This window comes from Urocampus carinirostris, chromosome 9 (genome assembly GCF_059441175.1).
Source record: "Urocampus carinirostris isolate Australia breed hairy pipefish chromosome 9, RoL_Ucar_1.0, whole genome shotgun sequence".
Classification (NCBI taxonomy): domain Eukaryota; kingdom Metazoa; phylum Chordata; class Actinopteri; order Syngnathiformes; family Syngnathidae; genus Urocampus; species Urocampus carinirostris.
In genome coordinates, this window is record NC_142357.1 from 6,988,954 (window position 1) to 7,007,326 (window position 18,373).

General features: G+C 41.1%; 2 protein-coding genes across 8 annotated transcripts in view; both read right to left on the reverse strand.

Annotated features, from left to right (window-relative positions):
• rps6kal (ribosomal protein S6 kinase a, like) overlaps positions 1 to 5,092 on the reverse strand; it is a 28,011-nt gene extending 22,919 nt beyond the window's left edge. The window contains exons 1-5 of one of the 2 annotated variants that reach the window (XM_088344407.1): positions 4,858 to 5,092; positions 1,981 to 2,049; positions 1,797 to 1,913; positions 1,650 to 1,731; positions 1,477 to 1,557 (exon numbers count right to left, since the gene is read on the reverse strand). In XM_088344407.1, the coding sequence (XP_088200533.1) occupies positions 1,477 to 1,557; positions 1,650 to 1,731; positions 1,797 to 1,913; positions 1,981 to 2,049; positions 4,858 to 5,052 (544 nt within the window). In that variant the 5' untranslated portion in view covers positions 5,053 to 5,092. The remainder of the gene's footprint in view (positions 1 to 1,476; positions 1,558 to 1,649; positions 1,732 to 1,796; positions 1,914 to 1,980; positions 2,050 to 4,857) is intronic. The other variant, XM_088344408.1, reaches the window with a different exon arrangement.
• Positions 5,093 to 6,318: 1,226 nt separating this feature from the next.
• hdx (highly divergent homeobox) lies at positions 6,319 to 16,653 on the reverse strand. 6 transcript variants are annotated; one of them, XM_088344411.1, is made up of 11 exons: positions 16,536 to 16,653; positions 15,844 to 15,976; positions 13,910 to 14,056; positions 12,749 to 13,828; positions 12,620 to 12,670; positions 11,289 to 11,435; positions 9,184 to 9,373; positions 9,023 to 9,099; positions 8,091 to 8,183; positions 7,858 to 7,980; positions 6,319 to 7,778 (listed from the first exon to the last, which is right to left on the reverse strand). In XM_088344411.1, the coding sequence occupies exons 2-11, from the start codon at positions 15,931 to 15,933 to the stop codon at positions 7,539 to 7,541; spliced, it is 2,238 nt and encodes a 745-aa protein (XP_088200537.1). In that variant the 5' UTR covers positions 15,934 to 15,976; positions 16,536 to 16,653; the 3' UTR covers positions 6,319 to 7,538. The 6 variants fall into 6 exon arrangements, with proteins under 6 accessions (XP_088200537.1, XP_088200540.1, XP_088200538.1 ...); XM_088344414.1 differs by having other exon boundaries at positions 15,844 to 15,973; positions 16,323 to 16,615; XM_088344412.1 differs by having other exon boundaries at positions 16,323 to 16,615.
• Positions 16,654 to 18,373: the final 1,720 nt, after the last annotated feature.

Sequence of the window (18,373 nt, forward strand, 5' to 3'; positions counted from 1 at the left end):
TTCGCCCTGGCCATGGAACACTGGACCAGCTCTATACACTCTGCAGGGTCTTTGAGGGTGCATGGGAGTTTGCCTGTCCGGTCTACATGTGTTTTGTGGACTTGGAGAAGGCATTCGACCGTGTTCCTCGGGAGGCCCTGTGGGGGCTGCTTCGGGAGTATGGGGTACCGCACAGTCTTATCCGGGCTGTGCGGTCCCTGTATGCCCGTTGCCAGAGTCTGGTCCGCATTGCTGGCAGTAAGTCGGATTCGTTCCTGGTGAGGGTTGGGCTCCGCCAGGGCTGCCCTTTGTCACAGATTCTGTTCATAACTTTTATGGACAGAATATCTAGGGGCAGCCTTGGCGGGGATGGAGTCCGGTTTGGGGGCCTCGACATTGCGTCACTGCTTTTTGCAGATGACGTGGTGCTGTTGGCTTCCTCAGGCCGTGAACTTCAGCTCTCGCTGGAGCGATTCGCAGCAGAGTGTGAAGCGGCCGGGATGAGAATCAGCACCTCCAAGTTCGAGGCCATGGTTCTCAGTCGGAAAAGGGTGGTATGCTCCCTCCGGGTCGGGGAGGAGGTCTTGCCCCAAGTGGAGGAGTTCAAGTATCTTGGGGTCTTGTTAACGAGTGAGGGTAGGATGGAACGGGAGATCGACAGACGGGTCGGTGCAGCGTCTGCCGTCATTCTGACTCTGTACCGGTCCGTCGTGGTGAAGAGGGAGCTGAGCCAAAAGGCAAATCTCTCGATCTACCGGTCGATCTACGTTCCTACCCTCACCTCTGGTCATGAACTTTGGGTCATGACCGAAAGAACATGATCCCGGATACAAGTGGCCGAAATGAGTTTCCTCCGCAGGGTGGCTGGATTCTCCCTTAGAGATAAGGTGAGAAGCTCAGTCACTCGGGAGGGACTCTGTGTAGAGCCACTGCTCCTCCGCGTTGAGAGGAGCCAGTTGAGGTGGCTCGGGCATCTAATAAGGATGCCTCCTGGACGCCTCCCTGGGGAGGTGTTCCGGGCATGTCCCACCGGCAGGAGGCCCCGGGGGCGACCCAGGACACGTTGGAGAGACTCTGTCTCTCGGCTGGCTTGGGAACGCCTCGGGGTCCCGTCGGATGAGCTGGAGGAGGTGGCTGGGGATAGGGACGTCTGGGCTTTCCTTTTAACGCTGCTGCCCCCGCGACTCGACCTCGGATAAGCGGAAGACAATGGATGGATGGATGAATGTTGCTTTATTTTGTTCTGTTTTGAGATTTCTTTTAAATCATGGCCAGGTAATAACAAATAAATTGAGATAATTTTAGAAACTAAATAGAATTTGCTCTGCAGAAGACCACCAATGTTTTAGATAGTTTAGATCAATATCACATGGAAAGTCCTTGCAAATTAAACTCATCATACATATACCCGAACCCAGCGTTGAAGGTATGATATAGTGCGCTGTTCATGCTCTGTGATGTGTGTAACTAAAGATACATTGGTATCAGTTTTCTTACCGTAGTGCAATTTCACTATGAAGGGATGATTAACCTCCACTAAGATGTCTCTCTCCATCTTGGTGCGAACTCTGTCCCTGACTGAAAAAACCCAGAGCGTGCAATAATAGAATTAACAATCAACTTAACACTGATGACAACATTGTGCTGGGCATGCTTAACTAGTCCCTTACCTTTCAATGATGCCTTTTTTAGAACTTTCATTGCATATAATTGGCTTGCATCTGGACCGACAATTTTTCTGACCAAAAAGACCTGGTAGGAGAAAAACAATTTAGCGCAATACAGAGAGAAATCAAATTGATGTAGTGCATTCTTACCTTGCCAAAAGAGCCCTGACCCAGCACCTTGAGGAGTTCAAACTGTGATGGATCCGCTTTCTCGCATCCTTCTTTTACGTGGTGAGTGATGGGAATCTCCTTGTATGTCCCCTCATCCTACACACATGAACAAATAAACAAGAGCGCAATTTATGTCAATCTACATGCAATGAGGCCCCCTGACCTTACTTACACAGTGCGTGTAACATTCTCCCTCCTCCATGGGCTCTTCCATGATCTGATGTCCATTGACCTGCAGCCACAAAAACAAATTACATCATTGTAGTCGGAAACGACAAATCTAAAGAAAAGCCTGCGCATGCAAGCTTTCAACTGAACAGGGCTGCAGCTTTTGCACACCCACATTAATGATGATCAAATCAACAGATGAAAGTGATGAGTCACATGGAATAACAGAGCACTTTCAGCGACATGTCATTCTGTTTGCTGATAAATGGTATTGAATTCAAAGCGCACGTACTTTACTGCAGTGCATAGCATCCTTTGTTATTAACATTCTATAATTCCAGACTAGAGCATTCATACCATGTCTAAAAGGCCCTGGTAAAGCCTTTAGAATACAAAGCTTCTTTATTATGATGTTACTCTAATACTTGGTTGTGACATTAGGTTATTTATTTATGACAACAAAAGAACAGCGTTTTGTTAATTTTATGCAAATAAAAAGTAAAGCAATGCTAATAACCAAACAGACAACAAAATCCACAAAACAAACACATTTACAAAAATATAGTCCAGTGCTGCAGGGATTTGTAAGTGAAGCTTACTGAATGTCGTATTCAATCTAGTGTGTTTGTGTGTGTTGAATTCCACCAAGCCTCTGAAGAGAAGGGATGAGTCATAACACTACGCAAGCCCACTCAGTGGGTGGAGCTACTGACATTACACTCACATCCACAAAAAAGAGGACGACAAATCACTTTCCAATAGGACTGAACTCCAGAAAGCCCTAGGAGCATAAGCCCTTCATATGTGAGATTAACTATACATCATTGCAAAAGATATACAAACTTCAGAGCATCTGTGCAGTGTGATGTGTTACATGCTGGCCAGAGTGAAAGTCACACATGCACCCCCCGCATCTGCTGTGTCTTATCACAGCTCGTAACAAGAGCGCAGCCTACACTTGTAGCATCGCGGGCCTTTTTCTGTCGTTTTCAAACATGTAAGTGATCATACTATCTCTCCTTAACATGTCTTTGTTGAAATATCAAAACTTGATGCGAAGTGAGGAAAGAGGATACTTCAGTTTTATGGCTAATCTAAATATTTACCTCGCTGCTTTTGTCAGCTGACAATACACGTCGAGTGCATTAGATCAATGACATTTGTATAAGACTTGAAATGCCAATCAAAACAGACACACCAAGACTTAATACATTCATTATGCTCAACTAGGAGGTTAGGACACGGAAGTAGGTAATTTACTTTTCACTGTTTTTCAACTTCATGTATTTGGTGTTCTGCAGTCTGATTGGCTAAACAGTATCCCTGCTTATAAATATTTTACTATACAGTGGTAGATTTAAAATAAACATATTAAACACATGTATACAGTACTTTAGTTTGTTAGACAAATGTTTGAGTCTGTAAAAAGGGTTGTTCTGTGTTTGAGTGTTTGATTGCATTGGTTCACAATTCACGGATCCCTTAGCCGCCAGGATCATTGGGGCACAACTTCCTATTATGAGTCTTAGGCAAGCTCCGCATGGTGATGACAATCCCACTCCAGGCTGTTTTTTTGGGTAGTTTGCTCCCGCCACAATTAGCAGGCATAGACTAGTTACACATTTCCATGGTAACTAGTAGCAGGCATAGCCTCCTGATTTGACTCAGATACAGTACCTTCATCGTCTGGTCACCGTTGCTTTTCGGTGTAAATCGTCATTCCACTTGACAGAAGAGCAGTATTGACAGTCAGCGGTGTGACAACACTGATACAAGATCCTAAACCATTAGGGGCAAACTAATTGTAAGTAAATCAATCAGTGGATTTGGTCCATCCCTGGTTCTTTTGGAACGTAACCCACATGATAAGGATTAAAGTAAAGGACAGAAAATAGAACCCAAAACCCTGGGTAAACTTAGGAAAATATTGCAGATTTGTTGCCTACTCAATAGCTGCTCTGCAAACAAATGTAAAGCAACTCAGCTTTGGCTGGATGACTTTAAAATATTATGTTTTAAAAGACGATTTACCCGAATTTAAAATTAAGACAAACGTCACAAATACTTTTGCATTTTAAGTGGCTATGTTTGTAAGGCGATACTTCATTTGTCTTTATAATCAAATATGTAGCAAATGTGTTACAGGAGGAAGCTGCATGTCAAGTTGAGCATCATATAATGAAATGGTGGTGCTGGTTAATTGCACACATCTGAACTTCTTTTTATCCAATTGCACTGCAGCCTAGTCTCTAAGGAAGCTTAGAACCGTTTGAAGGAGTGCCCAAAAGGTTGTAATGATACCTACTTCACTAATAATGTTAACAAAAGAGCATTATACCTTAAGGATGCTGTGGAATATTAAGAACGTTAACACCGGGAAGTTGGAATGCAGTAACATCAGTCTTTCCCGTTGCAGACAATCTTGCAGTCGGAAGTGCATTAACCTCGAGAACTTTTAAACGTATGAAAACTGACCTAGGTCTGTTTTGTTGCTATTAGAAGCGATACGAGTTACTGGCAAAAAGCTGTCACTTTGTACAAGAACTACATGCGCTAATGCTACATGGGCTAAGCTAGTAAAAAAGAAGCAACTCCTCTTGACAAGTATAAATGACAACGAAATGGCACGTCGCAACACAACATTTTTGGCATTGAATCAGAGTAATACCTTTTAGTACACTAGGTGGACAATTTTGAGAGAGCTGCAACAAAAATAAACATTCAAGCAGCTGTTAGCATTAGCTAGCGTGCTAGCATGCATCGCGATGCGGTTCGTGACGCGGAATGAACCTAACCTTTAACCAGGTCAGGCGACCGCAACTCAGCGACAAAGCTTAAATAATTTCAAGCATGTAGAAACACGCAAACCCACCTCATTACTAGCGTTGGTTATCTCCATGTTGAGCCAGGAGTCCTCTCCAAATCTAAGGCATCGTATTCCGCCTAGACCCCCGCTCCAAAGTGCATGTTTCCCCACTGTCGTCCGGGTGTGTGGAGAAACGTGGGGCGCTATCAGGGTAGGATTTGGATGTAAAGCGTGGGTATTTAGTGTCGATGATGAGACCATGCGCTCTGCAGAGACTGCGTTACCCCTCCATGGCTGCTACTGTGGCAAGTGGTCAGTGAATGAGTTTATTGACGTATTTGTGACGCAATTCAGTTAAGGATTTCCCCGACCCACCGCAAAGCACCCAGTCGACGGCGCTGGTGGATTTGCTAACAGGGTATTTAAATATGGACTCTTATAGCCTAAATGAACGCGTTACATCAGAGCTTTTGTTGACATCACTTCAGGTTGTTGATCCTATGGAGTGAAATCTAAACGTTGAAGCCTGAGCATCTCTTGTCCTGGCGGAAATAAGAGGCTTAAAGCTCATCCACTTTAACTCCAGCGGTTTTTTCTCCCACCAACAATCAAAGGCAAAATATACGTCCGCTTACGACTGATGTAAAAAAAAAACCTCTTGGCCACATATATTACCGTTTTTTTCTATGTGTAAATAGGGAGCAGTCAAAAGCCAGCTGGAAGTTTTTTTAATCTTTTCTCAAAATTTGACCTGAACAAGGCAAATGATGTGCAATAAACATATTGACTGGTCTAACCTTCACTTAACAGGCACAGGACAGTGAACACAAAGCATGTGTTTACGATGAACTAGCTCATTTAAATTCCGGACTACAAAGCACACTTGATTGAAAGCCACATGCACAAATTTAAAGGTGGGATGCGTCGTTTAAGATGTCTTTAAAAAGATGAAAGTAGAATACTTTATTGAAAATGTGTTAAAGCCCCATTGTGTTATATTTGACTACTTGGTGGCACTGGGTAGTCAAATGCAAATGGAAACAGGTGCTATGGAGCAGAGCGCAGCAGTAAAGTGTTTTACAACCATTGCGGCGACTCCTAGGTAGGAATTCCACAATAAAAGAAATAGAAATTTCTTTACCTATTATTTTTTCTATTAAAAAATTAACATTGGTTTGAGAGTTCATGCATTTTCGCCTAGAATTCTACTCTTTTTTTTTACTGACGGGAAGTTTGTACAGCTACTAGGCAATAATTATTATACACTATCCCTTGAACAATGCACAACTAAGTTCAAAGAGCCTTTATATATTTTCCACTGCACGTATCTGCTTTTCTTTTACACTTTCTTAAGCTTACCAAAGGTGTTTCAGCCACAGAACACATTAGGCTGGAGGAAAGAAGGGTGAATGTTGGGAGAGTGGTTTCATGCTTTTGCTTGCAGTTTTGTGTTAGTGTAGCATGAAAATGGCAAAGGTGAGCAAAAGACTGTTTCAAGTACAGTCCAAAAGCCAACCCAAAGCCCCATAGAATGAAAAAATAAAATTTTATTTGGGGGCGTCTAGAAAATGCCTGCACTTGCATGCGCCACACAAACAACTTGACAGAGGTTGCAATGGTGATTTAAACCAGAAGATTGCATCAGCTAATTGAACATTTTGTACGAGCCACACCGGATTTTAAACCACAGGATTAAACAACTTTTAAAAATGAACCCATTTAGGAGTATTTCTTTCGGTTGAAAAAAAATAACGCGGCTACACTAAAATACTCCTTATGTTTGTACCGGAAGATATAATGCCGCAATGCTTGGAATCAGAACACAAACCCCACGTGAGGCTCACCCTCCTGCCTCCCTGCCTAGGTGGAAAAAAAAATAAGCGTAGTGGTATTTCACCAGCAGACGGATATCTTGTTTATCCATTGATGCACATCACGAATTAGAGGATGAGACATTTGGCTAACAAAGAGTGTCACTGTTACTCCTGCTGTTAACCGGCGCTTTATTGGATTTTTTCACTTTGACATTCAAGACACTTGGCAAAAATCACATCGCGTCATCACCCGCTCCCCACCCTCGCGATGCATTACTTTAATTAAACAGTCTTTTTGCCCTGGTTCACACCAGTTGTAAGCCAGCTCCTACCCGCCGGGTCCACGCCTTTAAAGCCACTGAAGACAACTTTGCAACAATCCATTATTCCATTTCATTTATCTGCACGGCTTAACCTTAGTAGAGTTCGGGGGTGCTGGAGCCCATCACAGCTATCTTTGGGCAGCGGACACCCTGAACTGGTTGCAAGCCAGTCGCAGTGCACACAGAGACAGAACACTCACTCGCTCATTCACACCTAGGGACAATTTGGGCCGGCCAATTAACCTGACATGCATGTTTTTGGAATGTGGGAGGAAACGGGGGTGCCCGGAGGAAACCCACGCAAGCACAGGGAGAACATGCAAACTCCACACAGGAAGGTTCGATCTCATGACCTCAGGACTGCGCTGCACACGGGCTAACCACTGCGCTGCACACGCGCTAACCACTGCACTGCTATGCTGCCCCTTGCAACAATCTATTTCGCAAAAATTTAAAATAAATTAAAGAAAGATAATAAAAGAAGATGAACCATATTTAAATCAGCAGTGTTTAAAACGTATAAAAAAGTAGAGGTTTGGAGTCTGGAATTTACAGTAACTGGCATCAGGAAACATTGTGTGGACTTTAGGTTCATAATGATATAAGGGAGCTATGCATTTCCTTGAACTGCTTGCTCCTGCGAGGGCTCAGTAATTTTGCCATGATTGTCTTTAATGTTCATCAACGGGGAGCCTTTGTCGCCAAGATCCTTTGGATGCTCAGCACCACTTTTTATTGTGATGTGGTAACTGGAGGACTTGTCTTCGGACACAACATCTGGAAGAGTTCCTCTTTCCTTGGTGATGTCCCACAACTGGCCTAAAGGCTGAGGTAGACTGGCAATAAGTTCCTGAATATAGAACGAGTTGTTGATAAAGAAATCAATTGACAGGTTCATGCAGAAATGTGATCTTGCTGAATGTACGTACCTGCTGTTTTTCAAAGTCTTTATTTGTTACAGCGTGAATCAGTCTCTTTGTGAAGCTTGCAAGGTCCAAATAATTTTGCTTTTGGTTCTCTAGCTCATTTTGCAAGAACTGCACCTCTTCATGCTAAAGGTTTTAAACACAAAATAATTCAGTTTAACTTTGTCGGATAGCAAAACACAATCCGTTGGATAGAATCACAAGTCAATGTGTTATGTCTCAATATGGCTTCCCACCTTAAATTCAAGTAAACTTTGCATTTGTTCTAGATCCAACGGCCTTATTTCACCGTCATCGTCATGTTCCCCTTCAATGATCACTTCCACTTTCTAAAAATAAAATAAAACCATTTCAGTCATGCCATTAACATTGTTGGATATTTATACACCAATCATTTAATTGATAAAAAATTAAATTTAGCTTTATTAACGCCTCAAATGCTAATTTTGGATTTTTTTCTCTGTGGCTGAAAAGAATAACACTAAAAAATGAAACAGGGTTGGATATAGGGCATGAAATGCCATTTGACTTTAGCTAATTTTTACTTTAATTGAGAAATTATAATTAAACTCTCTTAACTGAAAAATCCAAAAGTCACAGAAATAATTCAAATTTGACCAAAGTGACTAAGACAAAGACGTGATATTGATTAAAGCAAACATTTAAGTTTAACATGTCTTTGTGGTTTAATTATCAATCATTCATGTTGAACCGCATTTGAAAATTCAAATGGCCTTTTTTTGTTGTTTGATTTTCACTACAATTTTATTAATTATTTATTTTTTCACTTTCAGTTTTTTTGCTAGTGTAACAACTAATTTCCTTTGCTTTAACAGAAAGGTGTGTCCACAATTTTATCTGCTGGCATCCATTGACCTACGTGTGCAGGCCTGGATAATGCAAAAAGTGTGCATCATTTGGTTAGGGTTAACATATCTTACAATACCTTGCTAATCCACAGGATGGAAAACAAAAACAAATAAAATGTATGAATGTCGCAGTAAAAATGATCCTTTCTTATCAATGAAATAAACATTGAAAAAGTGAAACTGACTTACTAAACATAACAAAGTTGAAATGACTTATAAAGCTATATAATGTATTTCAGTTTTTGTAAAGAATCAAAATGCTCCTTGACCAAATCATAGAATGAGATAAAATAAAGTACCACATCATTCTCCAACGGGGAAGCACCAGTCATATTAATTCGGTTTTGGTCTCTTTGGTGAGAGTCAATGGTGCCATCTGAAGGAGAGCTCAGCATTAAAAGACTTCCACGGTTCAAACAAGAAAGGTACACTGATGTCAGTAATATATCTGAGGCCTCACCTTCAGAGAGTTGCCCTCCATTGATGTCATCTCCGAGTTCAGGCGTTCTGAGTCGATCTTCGTCCGGGCTAAATGTCACGGGAGAATCTCTGGGGGAACTAGTGTTGGTGAGTACAGCAGGCCCCCATTTAGGTGTGGGTATTTCAATACCCATGAGACGATATTTTCGTCTTCTGTTGCTGATCCAAGTCTGACAATAAAGAAAAAACAAAGTCCAGTGCTATGAGTCAAAAATGGGGTAAAAAGATGAGAATGCTGCAGTTCTTCTTCCACTTTAAACATTAGATGTTAAATACATCTCACAAAATCATGCTGTTCGCCGGATTTCAATTTTTAACCACAAATAAAATGCTTCAAGACCACGTCCTCAAGATTGAACGCCTATGACCAATAGGTGGCGTTTATGTTCAGTGTCCTCGAGAATCAGACTAATCTCAAAATGGCTGATTCAATCATTCAGCCTAATTAAAATAATAATAATAATAATAAAAGAAATTTTAATTTGCAACAAAACCTGATTCTGCCCTTTTGGTAGGAGAGATACTACAAACTCCACACTCTGCTAATGGCCTCACTTTTTTTTCCTGTAGGTATCTGCTAAAGGCAAAATTTAGGCATCATCCCTAGCAGAAAATATTGATGAGTAATGACAGCTCGATTAAAGACTGCAATTAACACAGTGTACTGTGAAATTATAAGGTATGGGAGGAAATTTGATACAGTACTGGCTTGATGTTGTCCATGCTGCCAGTGGTGGTTATAACACGGGAACAGACAATTGGGTATATACAGGAATACACGTTTCTATTGTTTTTTTTTCCCCTTTTACAAGACATAACGTTTTCTTGAAAATCCAAGTGAAAGTCAACCTAAAATTTACCTTACAATAATTATGTTGTATTTACCCATATTAGTCTAATCACTGCATTTTGTGTTATTAGAATTTGAGCAATATCCACTCAAGTAGTCATTTATGTTGATACCATGCAAGATACAATTGGTAAAATTCCTTTCCCCTTTCAGAAAGATACATTTTGAAAGAAATACCTTTAAATCACAACAAAATTTTATAAATATTGATTTTATTCATGCCCTGCAATTGGCTGGCATCCAGTTCAGTGTGTGCCCTGCCCACTGCACAAAACAGCAGGGATAGGCTCCAGCACCCCTGAGACACTAGTGATGATAAACGACGGGAAAAAAAAAAGAATCCATTTTAATTAATGGAAATGTACCATTCCTTCAATTTCAGGTTATTGATAATTAAATGGCTAATCTCGGCAGCCTACGCCGGGTTACCATCGCCATTACCAATACCTTGAAGGCTGGTATCGGCCACAATACAATAAATCGTATTAGTACGCATCTATATCCAACTCATTTTCTACAAACACAATATTACTCAAAATCCCATCGATAGACTATTGTTGGCCCATTTACTTAAGTTAGGAATCCTTTTGGTTGACTTCCACTTAGGTGTAACTTAGGTTAGGTTTAGGTTATTGTTGTCGTCACGAGTGCCAGTCGTGCTTTAAGACATTACAAACTTAGTAAAATCTCAATACAGCAATTAGCTATTCCAACCCATACTAAAATGTGATGTTTTTATGTTAATTTTTGTGGCAGTAGCTCAGCAGCCAGAGCAGTCGTCTTGGGAACAAAGATGTAGCAGGTTCGATTCCTGGCTCCTCAAAGTTTTTTGTCGAAGTGTCCTTGGGCATGACACTAAGGTCAATATGCAGGTAAGCGACTTGCATGGCTGACTCCTTGTTTTAACGTGTGTGTGTGTGTGAATGAGTAAAGTGTGAAGTGTATCGTAAAGCGCCTTGGAGGTCCCCAGTGACTGGTAAAGCGCTAAATAAATGCAGTTCATTTACCATTCAAGTCTTTAACAATAATTGAGAGTGAAACCTAAAAGCTCTAACCCGAGGCAACTCCCTTGATTTATCCCAATAGTAACTTTTCAAAAATAGTGTAAATTACAACTTTAGTACAATAATATCAGAAACTCCTACCTCTAAAAGTGATTTACCAGTATGATAAAAATAATAAAAATAAAACCATAGTGTAGGCTAACATATTCAATTTTAAAGATGAGGCTTTACCTTAACTATTTCTGTTTCTACGTTGAGCTGGTTTGCTGCAGCATTTATCTTTTCTCTGCACAACAGGCCCAGGCTGGTCATGCCCTGGTCCCAGTAGCGTTTCAGTTGAATGATATCTGCGTAGCTGAATTGGGTACGATCCTGCAACTAAAAACACAAAAGGAGCACCATTTTGTTAAAAACAGACAATACAAAACACAAAATAGGGAAATCTAGTGTGAAACCATCTTGGCTGTTTTGGGGCAGGTGAGTAAAAACAGTCTGTAAAATCATCACACTACTTCTTGAAACATCGACACTGCATCTTTTTCAAATTTGTTGAAGACTGAGCCAAACGGATTGACAAAGAGACACTTGATGTCAATTAAACCGTGTTCAGTTTACTTTTTGGGTAATTGTGAGAAATGTGGCAGGAATTTCCCAAATAAATATTCGACTACCGACGTTGCCAGCAGAATGTTTAAGGCTTGTATAAGTAATCTGCATTGTTTTGTTCTAAAAAAAAACATTTCATAAAACAATATGCTCTATAAAGATAAAGTTGAGTTTAACTTACTTTTGGAAGATGGGCTTCAAGAGGTCCTCCTACGCGGTAAAACGTGGCAGAAAAAATGCGTTTCGACCATTCTCAACTGCATAACGCTTTATTATTCCACTTTTCTTTCAAAAGAAATTACTCGCCTCTCCTCTACACTTTACGCCTACCATATTGAATGGATGCATGAGATACTAAACATAAAAACGTCAAAGTTATTAGCAACTAGAGATACCGTACACGTGGTAACGTATGTTTACACGCTAACTAGGAAGTAGAAGCCGGATTTATTCTTTGGGGTGGATGCTGGGTGACCTCTCACAGCGCCACAACACGCCGGTAGCGGCGGAAAAAAAGCACTACAGGAATGTCCTTTACTCGGAAAAAGGTGCACACAATACAAAATCTAACTTACAGCAATGGCCGGATATTTTTTCGACATCCCGAATTTTTTTTCCGTCCCTACCGTTTTACGTAAGTCGAATGGGCGGAGGTAGGGAAGCGTCTGTATTGACCCCAAGAAGAAAAAAAAAATGAAAAAGGATAATAATCAAGGATATCCGGGCTACATTTCAAAAGCGCAAATATTGAAATATTGAAATATTGACACTCTTTCTGTAGATAATTTTTCTTCACTTAATGTAAATCTCAAAACTAGGGAACAAATATTTTCCTGTCAAATGTTATTTTGGAAGACTATCAAACAATATGAATTGAATATCAATTACGGCCACTATTTGAGAAGTTTTTGTCCATATTTATGATTATGTTGCACTCTTTACACAATAAAACTCACGGTTCTTTTCCTGGAGTTACTGATAACACAAGCGTAATCACTGACTGATGTCTGAAAAGAAAGAGAAAGAAAAAGGTCAGATTCTGGCATCAAATTTAGTCATGTTTATGAGGTCATAAAGCCTTCTACCTGTGAGTGTTCATTCCTAGAAAATGAGGTTTGTGGGACGGAGTAGCTGCCCTGATGAGTTGAGTTACTATTCGGTAACAGATTTTGGGGTTGGATAGTCCTCAGTGAGTGGCTCCCTTTTCCCAAAGATGTTGTCTTCTCTTGACGGATGCTATCCTGAGCAGCCATAGTAGCCAGTTCTTCTTCCCTTTGCCACTCATCTTCTTCATCAGCAGTTTCCATAGCGATGGAAAAGTTATGACTGCTATCCATAGTGCATGAAACTGGGCTTTTGATTTCCTGTGTTTTTAAGGTGGCACCTAGCCCTGATGTACTTCTGCTTCCCTCCCCTTTTTCAGCTGATGTGAATGTCTGCTGGTTACAAGTTGTCTGCACTGAGGTAGAACTAGAGTTTTGGGGTGGTAATGTTAGATGGTTCTTCTGTGGAGCAGGGGGCCGTGGTTGCGGTTTGTTTTCAGATCTGGGCTGAAGCTGAGCTGGAGACCGGAGGGAAGAGGACAACGGCTGTGACTGTGCAGTACGAAACGGTCGAGCGCAGTTGGGAGGTTGGCTTCCTACTCCTGCAGTTAATCCTACATCCCTGAGGGACAAAATAGTTTTTATGTCATTTCCAGCACTGTAGACCAGAGATGCACAGGCAGACGTAAGGGATGGCAGATTCTCAGTGCGTGGCACAAGTTTGGTGTGAAAAGACACAGAGTTCGAAATGGTCCTGCTTTGCTCAGCATGGCTGCTTAAGGAGCAGGGAGGGAGTGTTGATCGCTCAGACTCTTTTGGCTGGGGGCGATTGTTGGAGTTCTGGGAGTAAATGGTGTTGTGAATGACGTCATTATTATTATTATTGTTGCTGCCAACAGTGAGACGAGACGGCGGAGACGATGATGCAGGGAGAAGGTGAACACGATTATGAATATTCTGAACAGCAGCAATTTCAGCTGGGATTGATGATAATGTAGCTAGCCCATGATTGTGACTGGACAGAAGTCCTCCACAAAGTCCAGGACTAGGCATTGCATGAGACTTTCCTCCATTTAGCTCTCCCATAGAAGCAAGTTTTCGTCTTTTGTTGCCAACCCATGTCTGTAGGGAGAAGAACAATTTCACCAGTAACACAAAAACAAGAGATTAAAGAGAGTTTAAAATTCTGTTTATCATCCTTACCCGGACAACACTAAAGTCAAGTTTAGCTTCCTGAGCACACTGAAGTATTAGCTGGAAGCAAGCCTTGCTTTGATTAGTCATTCCATTATCGTAGTAACGCTCCAGGATCATCTGCTGTTCCATGGTAAATACTGATCGCAGGTTCATCTATAAAAGCTAGATGTCACAAAGTGCCCTAGCAAAGTCACAGCCCTAACTGAATCTTTGACTTTATGGTTTAAGATGTATATATTGTTTATTATTTCACTTTTACTTTTTTCTTTTCAGGCATTTTGAACCGGACATAACATTGCAAAATTAACATATCGCCAGAAAACAGAAAAGTGAAAACGGGTTGAAGTCCAGGATTCTGGACACATCCTTTAATAACTTTGGACTCTTCCATTAATATTTTCAACACATAACAGCATACAAACAAGCTCTAAAATAAAAATACGATACAGTACGTAAAAGGGTTCCTAAATATACAGAAGTGCACATCTGCGATGAACTGTCGTGGTCTGGCAACACTAGGGCTGTGGTAGGTAAGGCCCAGCAACAATAACATTTAGCAGCAACAAAAAATCCAGAATAAGTCTCACGAAATCTACTGTATTTTGACGGTTTTGGACGCTTATTTAGGGTGGTGATGGCCCTGGGGAGGAAACTTTTGGACCAGGTAGGACCAGGGCAGTAAAAAGTACAATAAGTATAGGCCCTACAGTAAAGTGTTGGTGTAATGTACACATGAAAATCTATTATTGTAATTGTTAAATATTTATGGCCATTTTTATTACGTTATAATATTTTCGAAAAAAATGGGAAAACTGTCAAATAAATTTGAAAAGTTTACCACCTACCTCAAAATTCACGACTCTATCAGCAACTGGTACAGGTTGTTGGGGTGGATCACGTCTCTTTATTACCGCTTCCGATTGTGATGTCAATAAGGGATGGAGGCCGTAAAGTTTTGGAGTTTTCGTTTGGGCACCGAAACTTCCAGCGATGGAATAATTTGTCGTTCTTGACTGGAGTTCTTTCACGTGTTTTTTGCTCTTTGCGTGACTTTCAAGAGCTTTGAAACCTCTCCCACCATAGTCGATGGTATCATGACACCAAATGCAAAGTGCTTTCCCGGCACGATCGATCTTCCGAATAAAGTCATTGAACAAATTCGTCACAGTCTTCTTTCCAACATTCGTAGATAATTCCTTCTCCAACCAGTCCCATCGAAACTTGTTTTTTACAATCTTATCAATTTCTTTAGCTCGCGGAGCATCTTTGCGTTCGATCACGGACATCTTTCTTTAAACACCCGGCAAAAACGTGTGAGAAATGAACAATGGCACACTCCTATAACAAGCGCGTTTATTGGTCAACACGAGACTTCAACCAATCGCAAGTACGTTTCATTTCAGTTACGGAAACACTCAAATGGCATGCTGTCGAGACGAAATCGTTTTTTTTTACCAATTAAAACACCGGAAATTTTAAAATTTTATTTTTGGAGATAAAAAAAGCGGAATTCCGCGAATTAGCGGAAAAATCACATCCCTGCCATAATCATAATGCTCTCCACAGTGGCTTTGTAGAAGGACACCAGCAGCAATCCATTTAGGTTGTTCCAACTGAGCACCCTCTGAAAGTGGATTCGCTGATGGGCAGAATTTTTGTTGCTGCTACATGTTATTGCGCTACTTTTCATTGCACTATTGTTACGACGTATTATTATTTCATTATACTATTCTTCTAACTTAGGGCACTCACTAGCACTACATTGTAAATAGTTTTGCCTATTTATCCTATTTATCATTTATATATTTTTTCCCTTAAATGTCTTTTACTTGTTCACCTGTAGTGCAATGTCTACTCTCGTTGCATACAATGTTACACTACCTCGTTATCAATGACAATGAAGACGATTAATTTCAATGCAGTTCCTTTGTTGTACTCACGGTTTGCAGCCCCCGCCTCTGTGGCCATGAATCCATGCTGCTACTAAAGGAGCAAGGGACTACAGTACTATGAAGTTCACAGCAAAGCATCCATGAATATTAAGTTGTCACCATCTCGCTTCTCTGCATCCTGCTTCGGTGCACATGACAACAGTTGGACATTAGTTTTCAGGGGGAATATTCTCGGACAAAAATAAAACACAACTATGGAAAGGTAATCTTGTCATTTGATGGGTACAAGCACGATGGTAAACAAAACAAATATCACATGGACTCGGTGAGCAACCAATAAGAGTCAAGGCTCTAGCGGCTTTCTTTCGGAAGCTTCACTGCGCATGGTCAAAATCAGCATAGATCAACGTAACACAAATCAGTACTTGCAACGCCGCCTTAGAAATGAGTAATAAACCTCCCACCTAGGAGGAGTGAGCCTCCACCGAAAGCAGTCTTGGTAAGCGGCACCTTGGTTCTGAACGTACCTCACAGGCCCGAGCGGCCATGTCTATAACATCAGGCGCGTGCTAGCATTAGCAAGGCTTCCCCAAAAGGACAGCGGCAGCTAAACTTTTCCTTTAAATACCACGTTTCCCGAGTCCTGTCGCTGCCGTTTGCCTGATCCTGTCTACGAACGAAAAGCAACAGAAGCTGGCTGGTGAACAAACTGAAGTGAAAAAGTGAAATCAGGTCCTTACTCGCTTGGACCAATTCAGAGGAAGCTTGTGAATTCAAGCATATTTCTTTCCCACAGTCCCCGTTGCTAGACAATGAAATCAGACCGTGCGATCATCAATTCTAATCATGATTGTGACGTGTCAACAGGCGGCAGCCAATAGGAGCGCAAGATCACGGTTGTGACATCCGGAGCAGGCTGAAAACCTTGGCGTCAGGAGCCGCCCCCTTGTTGACTCTCTCAAAAGGGAGCCTTTGATTCTCGGAGGATGGGGGTTTAGAGAGGGGATTCCATGCCAACTGCAAGCTGCAAACAATAAATCGATTGAACTTTAAGAATCTTTTTTAAAAAGAATGTTAACATTTAAGAATGAATTCGCATTTTTTTAAAGGGACAATGTGTCATATTTAATGCCTCTTAGTGGTACAAAAACATGTAAAAAACTACAAAATGGAGTTGAATACTAGGCAAAAATATATAAACTATCATCCATCCATTATCTGCACCGTTTATCCTCAGTAGGGTCGTGGGAGTGCTGGAGCCCATCCCAGCCATCTTCGGGCAGTGGGCAGGGGACACCCTGAACTGGTTGCCAGCCAGTCGCAGGGCACACAGGGACAGACAATTCGCTCGCTCATTCACACCTAGGGACAATTTGGACCGGCCAATTAACCTATAATTACAAGCTTCAAGAGTTCATTGTTTTTACCAGGAGTTGATGACAAATGTAATTGAATAATTTGTAAATGAAGTATCGAGCTATTGCTCTTGATACCCAGGTGTCTTAAGACAACTTTTTGACAATATTACACCAAAGAAATTTGTCTGATAACACTATTGTCAGACCTAAAACATAGCTGAAACTATGCATGTGAGTGTGTTGTAAAAGGATAGTGGGATATTTGGACCCGTTCTAAGGGATGGGCAAGGCACCCGTATGATGCGGCAGGGGTAAACCAGTGAAAGCTGTCAGTCCCTGCTGTTGAACAGAAGAGTGTGTTGTGTCACCCTGACCCGAGTGACATGGCCGCTTTCTTGTGTCCTGTTTCATCCGGAGGGACGAAAACATGACCAACTTAGGTGCCGAGGTGCCTAACTTGTTTGGGTGTTTGGGTTGGCCATGGTCCAAAAATGTTTGTGTGTTGTTTTTCTTCAATTTTTTTCCCCTTTTTTTTTTCTCTGTTATTGTATGCGTTTGTATTGCTGTCGGTCACTCCTCTTGAGGGATGTAACCAAGGTAGATGGATAGATAGAGAGATAGAATGCATGTGAGTGTTGTTTGTCATGTTTTTTTTAAATCTGAATGATGCTCAACTCAGTATAAATAGGTACAATTATTGTTCCTTGAGTCAACTCAAGTATTATTAAACTGGAATTATGAACATAAAATTTTGTGTAGACTCTTTCAAATTCAAGACAACTGCAAAAAGCGATAACTACTTTTAGACAATATGGGTTTTGATCTTTACACAATACATCAGTATAGTTAAATTATTGGTAGGTAAATCGGTAGTAAGAATGTAAACGCGTTATGGGCCTTGTCAGTTGAAAAAAGAAATACGCTTAAAGATAAAGTGTCTGATGTTTTTATACAGTATCAATATTCTACATGCTAAGCTTTGGTAGTTACATTTCCAAAAAAAAATATTTTGGTAGTAAAGCCATCACAATTATTAATATTTTTCATATTTTCAATGTTGTTTCTGTCATGTTTTGCCCATTGCCCTCACCTGTGCTCGCTCGTTTGGCCCCAGCTGTCAGTCCATCAGCGAACCTCCGCGCATGCAAGGCAAGCAGTTTTTGACTCTGGCTCCCGTCTGTCTGGTCCTATCCTCTATCCCGCTCGTCTGCCCCTGGCTT